Here is a 13,322-nt window from a genome sequence, read left to right as displayed (position 1 = left end):
TTAAAAAAAAAAAAGAATGGCTAAAGAATAAGAGTTATCCTTATGTGTCATCAATCAAGGGTTTACTGAGTAAAAATACATACATATATATATATGTATATATATATATATGTGTATATGTATAGTGTGTGTGTATGTATATATCTATGAAGAGAAAATTTAAAAAGGTTTTCTCAAAAGAAAAAAAGGAACTGCAATATTGGATAACATTTTTATACCTCGGAGCTATAAGGAAAAACATCAACAAACATAACTGAAGTTAAAAGAACAAGAAGAAAAAAAAGAACAATGGACTAGGAGAAAATATTTGCAATAAACACAATAGAAAAAGGATTTAATACCCATGAAGTTAGGAAAAAAATGCAACACTTACCAACGAATAAAACAAATGGCCATTAGAAAAGCGGACAAATGATGTGGTCAGATATTTTCAAGTATAAACGACTGGTAAACACTAAAAGACATGCAGCTTCAGCAATACTCAAGAAAGCTTGGGAAGACAATGAATTTCTAGGTTCTCACCTATCAGACTGCCAAACGTTTGAGAATATTCTTAACATTGGAAGTTGGTGACATGATGGTGAAACAGGCCTTCTGGGAGAAACCTATCACATTAAAAAGTGCACACCCTTTAACCAAAGCAACAATTCAAATGTTAAGAGCCTACCAAAGAAACTAACACATGGGCATACAGATGAATGTACAAGGGTGTGTGCTATTTAAAACAGTGAGAAACTGGGTACTGAATAAAATATTATGACATACCTGTATTATGGAAAAATCCCGCACTACTAAAAAGAATATATGAAATGGACAAAGCTGCAAGAAGCGATAGAAATGCAAGTTACAGAAGCATGTAGTGTGACTATTCTTTATTTTTAAAAGTAAATGTATATGACGTGTATATATATGCATGCATTATTACCATTTAAAATTTATTTAGTGCTAGCAGGGGAGGGGCAGAGAGAGAAGGAGAGAGAGAATCCCAAGCAGGCTCTGCATTGTTAGCGCGGAGCCCAAACTAATGAACTGTGACATCACGACCTAAGCCGAAATCGAGACTGACGCATATGTGACTGAGACGCCCACAGGGGCCCCTGTATATCCATGCATTTAAAGACTTTATAGCGGCTGCCTCTAGGAAGGGGAGTGGTGTTTGAGTGAGGGGGTGTGAATGCTAAGGGAAGGACTTCTCCGTTCTCCGTTAATAAACTTGCTGTTTGAATCTTTTATAAAAGAAAGAATATGTTCACGTACTACTTGTATAATTTTAAAAACCCAAAACGAAGTAATATATTTGAAATTCCAGAAACAGTTAAGTTTAAACAATGGGAGGCCGTATAATTTGGAGAAACTAGATAACGATATGGAAAAAAAGTAACTTGGTTCCGTACCTCAACATATACTGAAATAAGTCTTTGTTCTAAAAGGCTTAAAAATGCATTTATTTTTTTAATTGAAAAAAACTGAGATAGGAAGATAAACTTATAACTAGTGAAAAAGTAGAGGAGATAAGCACAGAGTTTTAGTGGAGAGTGAACAGTGTCAATCACAAATTGAGAATTAAAGGGAATGTTGTGTAAGAAATATTTGTGAACATAATGACGTATAAAAGCTTGATATCTTAAAATTTCAGAATAAACCATAAGGTATTAGAACCTTCTTTGAAAAAAAAAAAAAACTTTAAGATCTGAAAGAAGAATGAAGAAGTGGAAAGAAATGCTATTTTTTTAAAGGTTTTTTTTTTAATTTTTTTTAATGTTTATTTTTGGGACAGAGAGAGACAGAGCATGAATGGGAGAGGGTGAGAGAGAGAGGGAGACACAGAATTTGAAGCAGGCTCCAGGCTCTGAGCCGTCAGCACAGAGCCCGACGCGGGGCTCGAACTCATGGACCGTGAGATCACGACCTGAGCCAAAGTCGGACGCTTAACCGGCTGAGCCACCCAGGCGACCCAAGAAATGCTATTTTTAATACATTTCTAAGTACAAATCCAACAGAGACTTTTGGGACCTTTACAAATTATTCAAGAATGTATCCAGATGAACAAATGGTCATAAGTATCAGTGAATATATTGAAAGAGAACTGCACCCAAGGGGGATATTAAGTCTTATTAAGTATATGAACTTATATTAACGACAATAAATAAAACAGGGTGAAACTCATGCAGAAAGAGAAACACAACTTAGTCGAACAAACAATAAGTAAAAACTAAATCTCACTATGTATTATAAAGTTTATTCAACCAATGTTTAGTGACTGATTACTATGTGCTAGACACCTACCACTCTACTCCGGGGCTACCTTGGTCAATAAGTCACATTCTCGGCTGGCTTATGTTCTGAGTGTGGGCAGAACGAGGCACATGAGCATGATCTTTTCCACCATCATAAGCGCTCTGAAGGAAATGAGCAGGATGGTGTGATGGGGGTTACTTCAGACAGGCCGTCATGAAGGTCTCAGGGTCTTGGACCGAGTCACGAACGCTAAAGAAGCGAGTCACTGAAGCGCTATAGAGGAAAGGGATTTGGGCAAGAGTGTTCTAGTGGACAGAGCAAGTGCAAAGGCCCTGAAGCAAAACTGCACTTGTGTCTGAGAAACAGAAAGAAGACTGAAATGGCTAGAGTAGCGTGAAGGTGAAAGTGAGTATGATGAGGTCAGACAGAGAAGGACAAAGGAGCCAGATCACGTCAGGCCTTGTAGGCTGACAGGGAGTTTGAATTTTACTCTAAACACATTATACATTAAGGTTTCTTCAACAAAGGGAGGTAAAATGGATAGTTTACATTGAATAATTCAGAAAAAAATGTTAGTTTTAAAATAAACTAAAAAATATACAGAGAATTACTTTTGATAAGAGAAATCATTTGTGTGCTAAGATGAAAATGATGTCAATTATAATCGTGAGAGGTCATCTAATATAATATGCATCCTGATGCTGCAGTCATTAAAGTGTGAAAAAAATGTGCATCTTAGAACATATGTAATATAATACTATAAAGGAGGTTCTAGACTTTACCGGACAAGTGGTTCAATTATGTTATAATAGGTGTATATGAAAAGAACAATGGAAATCTACACATGGAAAAAGTAGGCAGGATTAATAAAAATTCAGACATCTGTGAGGCAGCACTCTACCTCAGAGTAGAAATTAAAAATGACACATTTCAATGTTAGAGGTAGGAAGACACATGAACTCAAATACTCCTGGAGACATTATAAATTAATATAGCTTTTCCGTATATCCACCTAGCAACATGCATTATAATTAGAAATATTAGTATCTTTGACTCAGGAATTCTGTTTTCTGTCTATTCTGTAAATTGGCCCAACAGTCCGCATAATAGTTTTGTCTGTGTTAATTAAAAAAAAAAAAAATGGAGACAATCTAATTTCTCTCCTACTCCCCTACGGCCGGATGGGCTAAGGACACTCAATTGCCCCCACTGAAACGTCCTGCTTTGACTCACTCCTGGAAAAGAGAGGTAGGTCGGGACACGCTGAGAAACAGAAAACATGGCGTGGTCGATTCCTCCTCACCACGTTTCCGCTGGAATGCCAAAGCCAGGTGCCCCGCCTACGGCGAGCTCTGTTTCTCCAGATTCCCTCACGCGCCTTGCCCTCGGGTGTCCCCAGAAGGAGCTCATGGACATTCTCAGGGATCCCGAAGCCAGACCGTGACCCAGACACTCTGCTCAGCTGACCTTCTCTCGGAGGCCTGCACGGAGAAGTGGCCAAGTGACACTAGCCTCCCACAGCCGTCTGTGCTTGCCACTCAGATTTTCCAAACTAAGACAAACAGCAGTTAGGGAATATACATCACATGGTAAAGCTGTGAAGAGAAGCAAAGGGGTGAGCAACTCAAACGCCGGAGGAAGGATGCCACGGATGAGGGGATGGAAGCGAGGAACTGCACGCACAAGCCTGAGGGCACTAGGAGTGCACTGTTTCTTAATCTGGGTGACAGTTTCATTTTACTGACCTTTTTTAGATTTATCAGCACGGTTAGCGTTATTTTTTTGTAGATACATGTTTCACAATAAAAATAATTTTAGGGTCACCTGAGTGGCTCAGTCGGTTGAGACTCCAACTCTGGCTCAGGTCATGATCTCACGGTTCGCGGGCTCGAGCCCCGCATCGGGCTCTGTGCGGACAGCTCAGAGCCTGGAGCCTGCTTCGGATTCTGTGTCTCCCTCTCTCCCGGCCCCTCCCCTGCTTGTGCTCTGTCTCTCTCTCTCTCTCTCTCAAAAATAAACATTAAAAAAAATTTTGTTTTAATAATTTTAGAAACAATAATCTTACAGGGATTCTGATTGGGTTTTCAGTAAATGGATAATCTGGAAGTAAGGGACATCATAGGAAGTTTTCTCAACAGGCAAAGGGTGTGTTTAATTCATCTATTTTGCTCTTTTTTCATATTTTTGGTAGATTTTGAGAGTTTTCTTCATATACATCTTACACATGTTTTACGTTTATTTCTTGATATCTTATGGACCTTTTTGCTTTTGTTGAGTGGGCCCCTTGAAATATTTCCTTATTACTGCTAAGGAAAAGCTATTGATTTTTATATGTTAAACTTGTCCCCATAATGAACTCTATTAATAGCTCTAATGGTTTACCAGTTGATTGTTTCAGATTTCCTAGGTAGGTAATAATTTCATCTGTAATCATTATGTATTCTGAAGCCTAGTAAAGCCAATCCCCAATTGCCGACCTCTTTCCCTCAAAACGTACTTTTACATTGCTTGGCCATTCATTTTTCCTGATAAATTTTCCCTTCACCAAAAGTTCTGTAAGATTTTCTGATGCAATTACACTTGGTTTCCCATTTAATTTATTGATTACTATTATTACCTTTGCTTGACCTTTCCCAACAAGCAGAGGACTTGTAGCTCCATTTAAGTATTCTTTTATGTCTTTCCTTTAATATTTTATAATTTTATTGGAATTAATGTTAAGTATTCCACACTAAATTAATTTCCAAACACTCAATATCCTTTATCACTATTGTGAGGGTTTTTTCTTTTTTTGAAATTAAGGTTTTTCTACCTGTTTTCACAGAAAAAAAACTTCAATTTTGATGAATTTATCTCATATTCTGCCATTTTGCCTGTATCATTCATTACTTGGTATAATTTTTGCTGGTTTTTTTTAAAGGTTTTCTAGGTATATAATCGGGCCATGTTATAGTGACAACTCATCTCTCTTTTTTCCTTTACCATGTTACTTGTTCACTTCCTTTTTTATAACTCATTACAAATGTTTGTTCAAATTAGAGTAAATAGTAAGAGATATCCTTGTTTTCATGAATGCCTACAGATTTCTCTCCTGAGAAAACACTGGTCCTTGGTTGTTTTTTTTTTTTTTTTTTAATTTTTTTTTTCAACGTTTTTTATTTATTTTTGGGACAGAGAGAAACATAGCATGAACGGGGGAGGGGCAGAGAGAGAGGCAGACACAGCATCGGAAACAGGCTCCAGGCTCCGAGCCATCAGCCCAGAGCCCGACGCGGGGCTCGAACTCACGGACCGCGAGATCGTGACCTGGCTGAAGTCGGACGCTTAACTGACTGCGCCACCCAGGCGCCCCGGTCCTTGGTTTTAAAACTAAAATTTGCTGGGGTGCTTGGCTGCCTCAGTTGGTACAGCACGTGACTCTTGATCTTGAGATAAGTTCAAGCCCTACACTGGGTGCAGAGTTTACTTTATTAAATAAATGAATGAATGAATGAATGAATGAATAAATAAATAAATAAAATCTTGGGGCGCCTGGGTGGCTCTGTTGGTTAAGCGTCCAATGTCAGCTCAGGTCATGATCTCACAGTTTGTGAGTTCAAGCCCCACATCAGGCTCTGTGCTGACAGCTCAGAGCCTGGAGCCTGCTTTGGATTCTGTCTCCTTCTCTCTCTGCCCTTCCCCACTTGTGCTCTGTCTCTCAAAAATAAATAAATGTAAACAATAAAATAAAAATAAATTAATTAATAAAATAAAATAAAATAATAAAACCTTAAAAAAAACCTTAAAATTTGCTTCTTCTAGAAAAATAAACTAGGTACTGGAGAAAAGAAGAAAAATACTTTTCACTATATATTCTTGGTTCACGTTTTGAATTCGGAACCATGTAAACGTGGTTTATTTCCTCAACAACAAATAGTTTATGATAAATAAATAAACATGCACTACATAATCAAATAATAATGCTTCTTATTTCAATTCAAGAGCATTTCCGTGGGGCACCTGGGTGGCTCAGTCGGTTGAGCGTCCGACTTCGGCTCAGGTCATGATCTCACGGTCTGTGAGTTTGAGCCCCGCGTCGGGCTCCGTGCTGACAGCTCAGAGCCCAGAGCCTGTTTCAGATTCTGTGTCTCCCTCTCTCTCTGACCCTCCCCTGCTCATGCTCTGTCTCTTTCTGTCTCAAAAATAAATAAACCTTAAAAAAAAAAAAAAAAAAGAGCATTTCGGGAATATAATTTGGATAATCATTTCTCTCGGCATCTACTGATGCAACTCTATCAGTCTCCACTATTTTTCTTACTGCTGTAACAGACCCTAAGAACTAGTATACTGTAAATCAACACACACACACAAACACACACACACAAGCCAAAACATAAAACAAGCACCCTAGAGCCAACCAAGATTTAAGGCCACAATGCTTTTTTTTTTTTTTAATGTTTACTTATTTTTGAGAGACAGAATGTGAGTGGGGAGGGGCAGAGAGAGAGCAAGACACAGAACTGGAGGCAGGCTCCAGGCTCCGAGCTGTCAGAACATAGCCCCATGTGGGGCTCAAACTCACAAGCTGTGAGATCATGACCTTAGCTCAAGTCGGACGCTCAACTGAGCCACCCAGGCACCCCAAGGCCACAATGCTTGTTAATGGGACAGAAAGAAACAAAAGCCAGGTCTGGTGACTCCTTGCTACAAGTGATTATTGGCTAAGATTTTCTTTAGTAATTTTGTACCAAAACTAATATGCAATATTACTCAAAATATTTTTTTGCAAGGCTTTGGATTACAAACCATTTCCACTGTAAAATCGCTTAAGTAGTATGATGTTTTTATTCTCGGTTTAAGAAATACCTTTTACAAGATAGAGGTTTTATTGTACTTCAACATTTAAAAAGAATTCTACTGAATCTATTAGGGAGACAGTTTTGTTTTTGTTTTACTTTTAAATGTTTATTTATTGAGAGAGAGACAGAAGCAGAGCATGAGCAGGGGAGGGGCAGAGAGGAAGACAAAGAATCTGAAGCAGGCTCCAGACTCTGAGCTGTCCACACACAGCCTAATGCGGGCCTCGAACCCACGAACCATGAGATCATGACCTGAGCTGAAGCTGGATGCTTAACCAACTGAGCCACCCAGGTGCCCCATACTTTTTAAAGTTTACTTATTTTGAGAGAGTAAGTGATTGCACGCGCACGCGAGCGGGTAGGGGCAGAGAGACGGAGAGAGACAGAATCCCAAACAGGCTTTGCACTGTCAGTGCAGAGCTCGACTCAGGGCTCGAATCCACAAACCACAAGACCATGACCTGAGCTGAAACCAAGAGTCGGCCACTTAACTGACTGAGCCACCCAGCCGTCCCAGGAGTCAGTTCTTTTTTACACCTTTCTTATTTCATCCTGATGCTGGATTAAGAGCCTTGTTGTTGATCTCATTTGGTATTCATGTTCTGACGTCAGCTATTTCAAATACATTAGTAATACAACTATGCAGATCATCCTCTAAAAACATGTTGTTTTCTGACTTTTATCCTCAAAAATTAGGCCAACTATTTGTTGATTTTATTGTCTTTTCAAAGATCAAACCTATCATTTTCCTTTAGTTCCTATTATTTTCACCCTTTTACTTATCTTCCCAAATCCAGTGCACACTATTTAATAAATGTCCATTACCTTATAAAGTTAATTTCTTTTTCTTGCTAATATAGATATTGAAGTACATCTCAATTTTTAAAATATATTATCACATATTTCCTTTTTATTCTAACACACTTATATGTACATTTCTATCGCATTCTATAGTTTAAAATACTATAAAATACATCGTCATAATTGTATCCTACAACCTGGTATTTCTACATTCAGATGGTAGGTCTGTGACTCAAATGCAGGTTCTAGGATTCTAGATCTGGAGTTCTTTCTATTATACCACACTGACTCAATGTCCAATCTGACTCAGGTATTTTAAGCAAGTTTTAAAAATTATCTGAGAGATTAGTCTTTTTTAGGTTATTTATACTGTTATGTACGACAAGCGAATAAAACGTATGAACTCTTAAATTAATCACCTTAAATCATTTCTGAATGTAAAGTTTGTGTTTTTATAGCTAGAGAGTTTACTTTTCTGTTAGTTAGGTTTTAATGCAAGCTTCTACTTCAGTGCCTTCTACTTAAGTAACTTATTCGAGTCACTTAAAGGAAGCCTGCCTAAAATTTCACCTATAAAATGATGGAATTAGGGGCGCCTGGCTGGCTCAGTCAGTAGAGCATACGATTCTTAATCTCAGGGCTGTGAATTCGAGCCCCACATTGGGTGCAGGATTACTTTTAAAAAAAAAAAATCTAAAATGATGAAATTATACTAAATTAATGGTTCTCAAGCTAGGGTCCCTAGGCATCTCAGTTTCCATGAAGATAATGAAAAAGGATCTGTAAGCCATTTCTAACTTTTAAAAAGCCTAAAAAAATCATGTTGATCTATGTTAAGATTGCACAGACTAACTAAGACATCAAGCCTCTTTGTCTTAGGCTAGAATTACAAGTGAAAATAAAATGTATGAATTCTTAAGTATCATTTGGCTTGATAGCTGAAGAAAATTTCTAAATATAGTATGCTACTATAATTTATAATAAGAAAATATTTGGTATTCATGCCTATTTCTGGCACAGGGCTCCTAAGTGATAAAGGAATTTAGAATTTCCTAAGTGATAAAGGTGTCTTGTTTATGTTAATAAGGTAACTTCTGGAAAGCACCTAAAGATGGGGGCCGGTTGCCAGGAAAAACAACCATTAATCAGAGGATCAGAACTTTCAGTCCCACCCCAGATCTCCGGAAAAACCCAACAGGACAGGGTTTGGGAGCTTCCAGGTTAATGGAGATGGGAGAGAGTGGCCTGACTGGAAAGGGCATAAGAGCTCCATGCCCTTTCCCCTTTCCTTGCCTTGTGCATCCTTTTACAGTAAGCTGGTAATCTAGTAAGTACAATGTTCTTCTAGAGAGTTCTATAAGCCCTTCTAGCAAATTAATCAAACCCAAGGAGGGTGTCATGGGAACCTCTGATCTACAGCCAGCCAGTCAGAAGCACAGGTGACAGACAACCTGGACTTGTGAGTGGTGTCGGGTCTATCTATCTCCAGGTAGATGGCATCAGAACGGAGTTAAATTTGTGGGACACCTGCTCGTTTGTGGGACACCACAGAGAACTGAGCTAACTGCTAGGTGGTGTCGGGGAAAGAACAGACAAATTGGAATTGGGTGTCAGAATCGTACATGAAAACCAAGGGCAGGGAGAGAGCTGGGTAGAAACCAAGGAGTCCAAAAGTTCTAAGAGTTTTTACGGGTTGCTAGGAGCTTTCTTACAGTACCATATGGTGGACACCTGGCAACTCTTACTTACCCGGCACTGACTCTTTATTGTCAGTGTCAATAAAGAGACTGACAACAAGACCTACAGGATGGTTACGCAAAAATCCAGTGCAAATTCTCTACTGGCTGCCATCATTAGCTGACTACACATACCTGGATGAGGTCCAAGATTCCAAGTTCACTCTCGGATGAATCCACACAAAACACAAAGTACAGTGTAGCATAGTGCCGATAGATCAGTTTGTAGTCGGAGCCACCAATCAAACTGTGGAAAATGGGAAACATTTAAATGGCTGTATCCTAACTAAACACATCTCCAAGAAACCCTGTGCCAAAGAATGAGAACGGGCTCAACAGAAAGGGGAGGATGGGCCAAACAATAGGCCATTTCTCGCAGGGGACCAGCAACCAAGTTTGGCAGAGATGCCTAAAGCCACTTGACCTCACCTTTTCTTCCGCCATCTTCCCAGGAACCAAACCTCTAGATGAAGCACAACTAAGCAACAGCTTCCAAACGGAAGTGGGACTCTTCCTGGGCAGCTCAGGCACCCACCCGACACTTGAGGAAACAGCGATGAAGGCCACCCAATAGTAGACGTGTGGGTAGAAAACTGAAACCCATCGTTTACCTTCCACCTTCCAAGAAGTTACAGATGTTGTCATCTCGCTTGAGAACTAGATGGAAGGTCTCTCGGACAATCTGCTGTTGAATTTCTTCTGGCTGTGGAATAAAATAAATAAAGTGACTCAGTGGGGAGGTCTGAAGAACTACATTCCATGGATAGGGATACACAGGGAGAGAGATGCTTCCAAGCAGGGAATTATCGGAACATTTGGTACCAGTTTTCAGAAAAAATAAAAAATGATGAGTAAAGAAAAAATAAAAGGGAAATCTATGGAAAAATAGATTAAGACTCAGTTACAGGAATTAAGATAGGGTATATTTACCTAGATATCTAGTCACTAACCATTATTGTCCTGATAGGTAAGGTGATACTTCCTTATAGTTAACAACCAAGGAAAGGAGAACTGATAAACTCTCCTAAAAGATCAAAGAATAACTAGAAGAGCAGTCCTGGAATATTTTGTCTTCCCCTAGAAAACATCTATGCCAATGTCAATAGGTCTAACCCTTCAAGAAGGTCAAGATGTAATCATGTAATTTTGTTTTTAAAAACCGAATTTTCCATCTTTTGCACTGACAATACGGTATAATGGGGTGTTACTGAGGAAGACAGAAAAAATTCTATTTACAGATTAGAATTTGGAATAGAGTTATACTTTTTTTTAACTACTATATACAAGAAAGCTCAACTGTAATAACATCTCTTGATAACTTACACTGATTTCTATTTATACAGAGGAGGTTCACAGTAAGTATGGTTTTAAAAAAGGATGATGGCAGGAAGAAACTAATCATTAAGACAAAAGTAATAAAAAGCTGTAGACCAGTGACCTGGGAATGTTATCAAAATACAGGTTCCAGTTTAGTAGGTTTGGGGTAAGTCCTGAGACTGTATCTCATTCCAGGTGATACCAAAGCTGCTGGTTTGGAGATCACACTCTGAGGAGCAAAGCTTAAGAAAATCTTCAGACCGGACTTGCCCTTAGAGTCAGAAACTAGACTGAAGTAACGTTAATGCCTTCTTTCTACAGCACTGAATTTGTTTGAAATCACCAGTTATTTAAAAGAAAGAGAACCAAACAAGAAGATGTCATTGTGAAATTACTTTTCAGAACTTTGGCTCAACATGGACATACAGTGGCCCTCCGTTATTTACTGAATGAATGAAGACTAGTCACTCTAAGTCTGAGTCCGCCAGGATGCTGTAAAGGATTAACTCTGCGTACTTGGAAACAGAAAACATGCTAAGCATCAGCACTTTTTTAAACTGACCAAAACAGCTTTCAAACCAAACAAAGCCTTTTACCTGACCCTAGGTGGAAATGGCCACAGAGGGAAAGTGGTATGAAACAGTAAAGCTAACTAATTTCTGATTTCAACAAAAAGACGGACTACCACTTGCTTCCAAGCCTCAAGTACTTTAACAGTCCCACATATCTTTTAGTACTCTGCAGTTTTCAAGGTCAATTTTCACTCATGGGCTAACGTGGTTCTCATAAAACTCCTGTGTTCTCTAAAAGTTTACAAAAGGTGAATAAGAACACGCAAAGATGTTCATTAGAGGAATGGAAAATTAAAACCACAGTGAGAACCCACTTTATACCCAATATAGTATTTTTATTCAAAAAGATAATAACAAGTGTTGATAGAGAGGTGGACAAATTGGAACTCCTATACATTGCTGATGGGAATGTAAATTGGTGCAGCCACTGTGGAAAACAGTTTGCCAATCCCTCCAAAGGTTCACCATAAAGTTACCTTATGACCCAGCAATTCTACTCCTAGATTTATAACCAGGAGAAATGAAAACATGTGCACAGAAACACTTGTACATGAATGTTGATGGCAGCATTCTTCACAAGAGCCACAGGTAGAAACATCAGCTGATGGGCAATCGAAATGCGGTATACCCATACAATGGAATTTAACTTGGCAATGAAGAAGAATGAAGCATGAATACATGTCACAAGTGGGATTAACCTTAAAAACATACTAAGTGAAAGAGGCCACATATTGAATACCATTTATATCAAATGTCCAGAATAGGCAAATTGGGAGAAGCAGAAAGTAGACTAGTGGTCGCCTAGGGCTAAAGGAGCTGAAGAAGAAATTGGGAATAAGTGCTAATGGGTAGTGGTTTCTTTTTGCGGAAATGGAAATGTTCTAAAATTGACGGTGGCGATGGTTCCACAACTTTGCAAATGTACTAAAATCCACTGAACTGTATGCTTTAAATAGGTGAACGACATGTACGTGATTTATTTCTCAATAAAAACCTAAAAAAAGAAAAAAAAAAGAAAAATTCACACACACACAAATGCAAATACAAACTAAATGGTTGTAGTGAATGATCGTATTTTTATCTGGAAATAATTATTAAATGTAATCTAGCTTAAAAATTCTATGAAAAGGTAAAATTATTTTGTTCATTCGTATTTGACACACACACACACACACACACACACACACACAGGGAAGTAACACAGGGTCAATAAACACAGGGGTTAAAAAAAAAAAAAAAAAAAAGGTGAGCTGAGGCCCGAACCGGAGTTTTCTGACTTTTAACCCTCTTGCGTTTCACCGATAATGTACGTAACATTTCTGAAACCTCGCCGCGAAGAAATAACAACGCTGGGGGTCAGGAGACAAAGAATGATGTTTGTTTTCCCAGAGGAGTTTTTGGGGAAACTCAAATTTCCGTGATCGTTTATGGAGCCCTCACGCGGCAGCCTTTATAATTTCTCACCGTTTCCCCCTTGGAAGCTGACTTTCTTCAACTCTACAGAAGGAAGGGTATCCAGTCCCTGGGCAAGTCCCACCCAGCACTGAAGCAAAATAATCCCAAGAAAGCACGTTTCCAGACCTTTGGGCTAAAGCAAAAACTTTAATAAGCTGCATATTTCTTCCTACTCGTACGACCAACAAGATGAAAGGGGCTTAGATGGGTGAAGTTTTCAATGGGGCACACCCCCCCCCCCCAACCGTCCTTTAGAGAGCCCCGAGACGCAAGGAGAAATGTCACTAAACGGCAGAGAGATGCAGGGGTCCAGGAAGGGTTGAGCGGGGGTGGGATGTGAGGCCCGACGCCGACCCCGGTCCCGC

General features: G+C 39.0%; 1 protein-coding gene across 3 annotated transcripts in view; it reads right to left on the bottom strand.

Moving 5' to 3' along the window:
- AP3S2 (adaptor related protein complex 3 subunit sigma 2) overlaps positions 1-13,322 on the bottom strand; it is a 58,506-nt gene that overhangs the window by 44,894 nt on the left and 290 nt on the right. For all 3 annotated transcript variants that reach the window (XM_003986807.5, XM_006932257.4, XR_002742776.2), the window contains exons 2-3: positions 10,225-10,316; positions 9,749-9,860 (exon numbers count right to left, since the gene is read on the bottom strand). In XM_003986807.5, the coding sequence (XP_003986856.1) occupies positions 9,749-9,860; positions 10,225-10,316 (204 nt within the window). The remainder of the gene's footprint in view (positions 1-9,748; positions 9,861-10,224; positions 10,317-13,322) is intronic.

Source organism: Felis catus, chromosome B3, assembly GCF_018350175.1.
Source record: "Felis catus isolate Fca126 chromosome B3, F.catus_Fca126_mat1.0, whole genome shotgun sequence".
NCBI classification, from domain to species: Eukaryota; Metazoa; Chordata; class Mammalia; order Carnivora; family Felidae; genus Felis; species Felis catus.
This window is presented reverse-complemented; position numbering and strand designations above follow the sequence as displayed.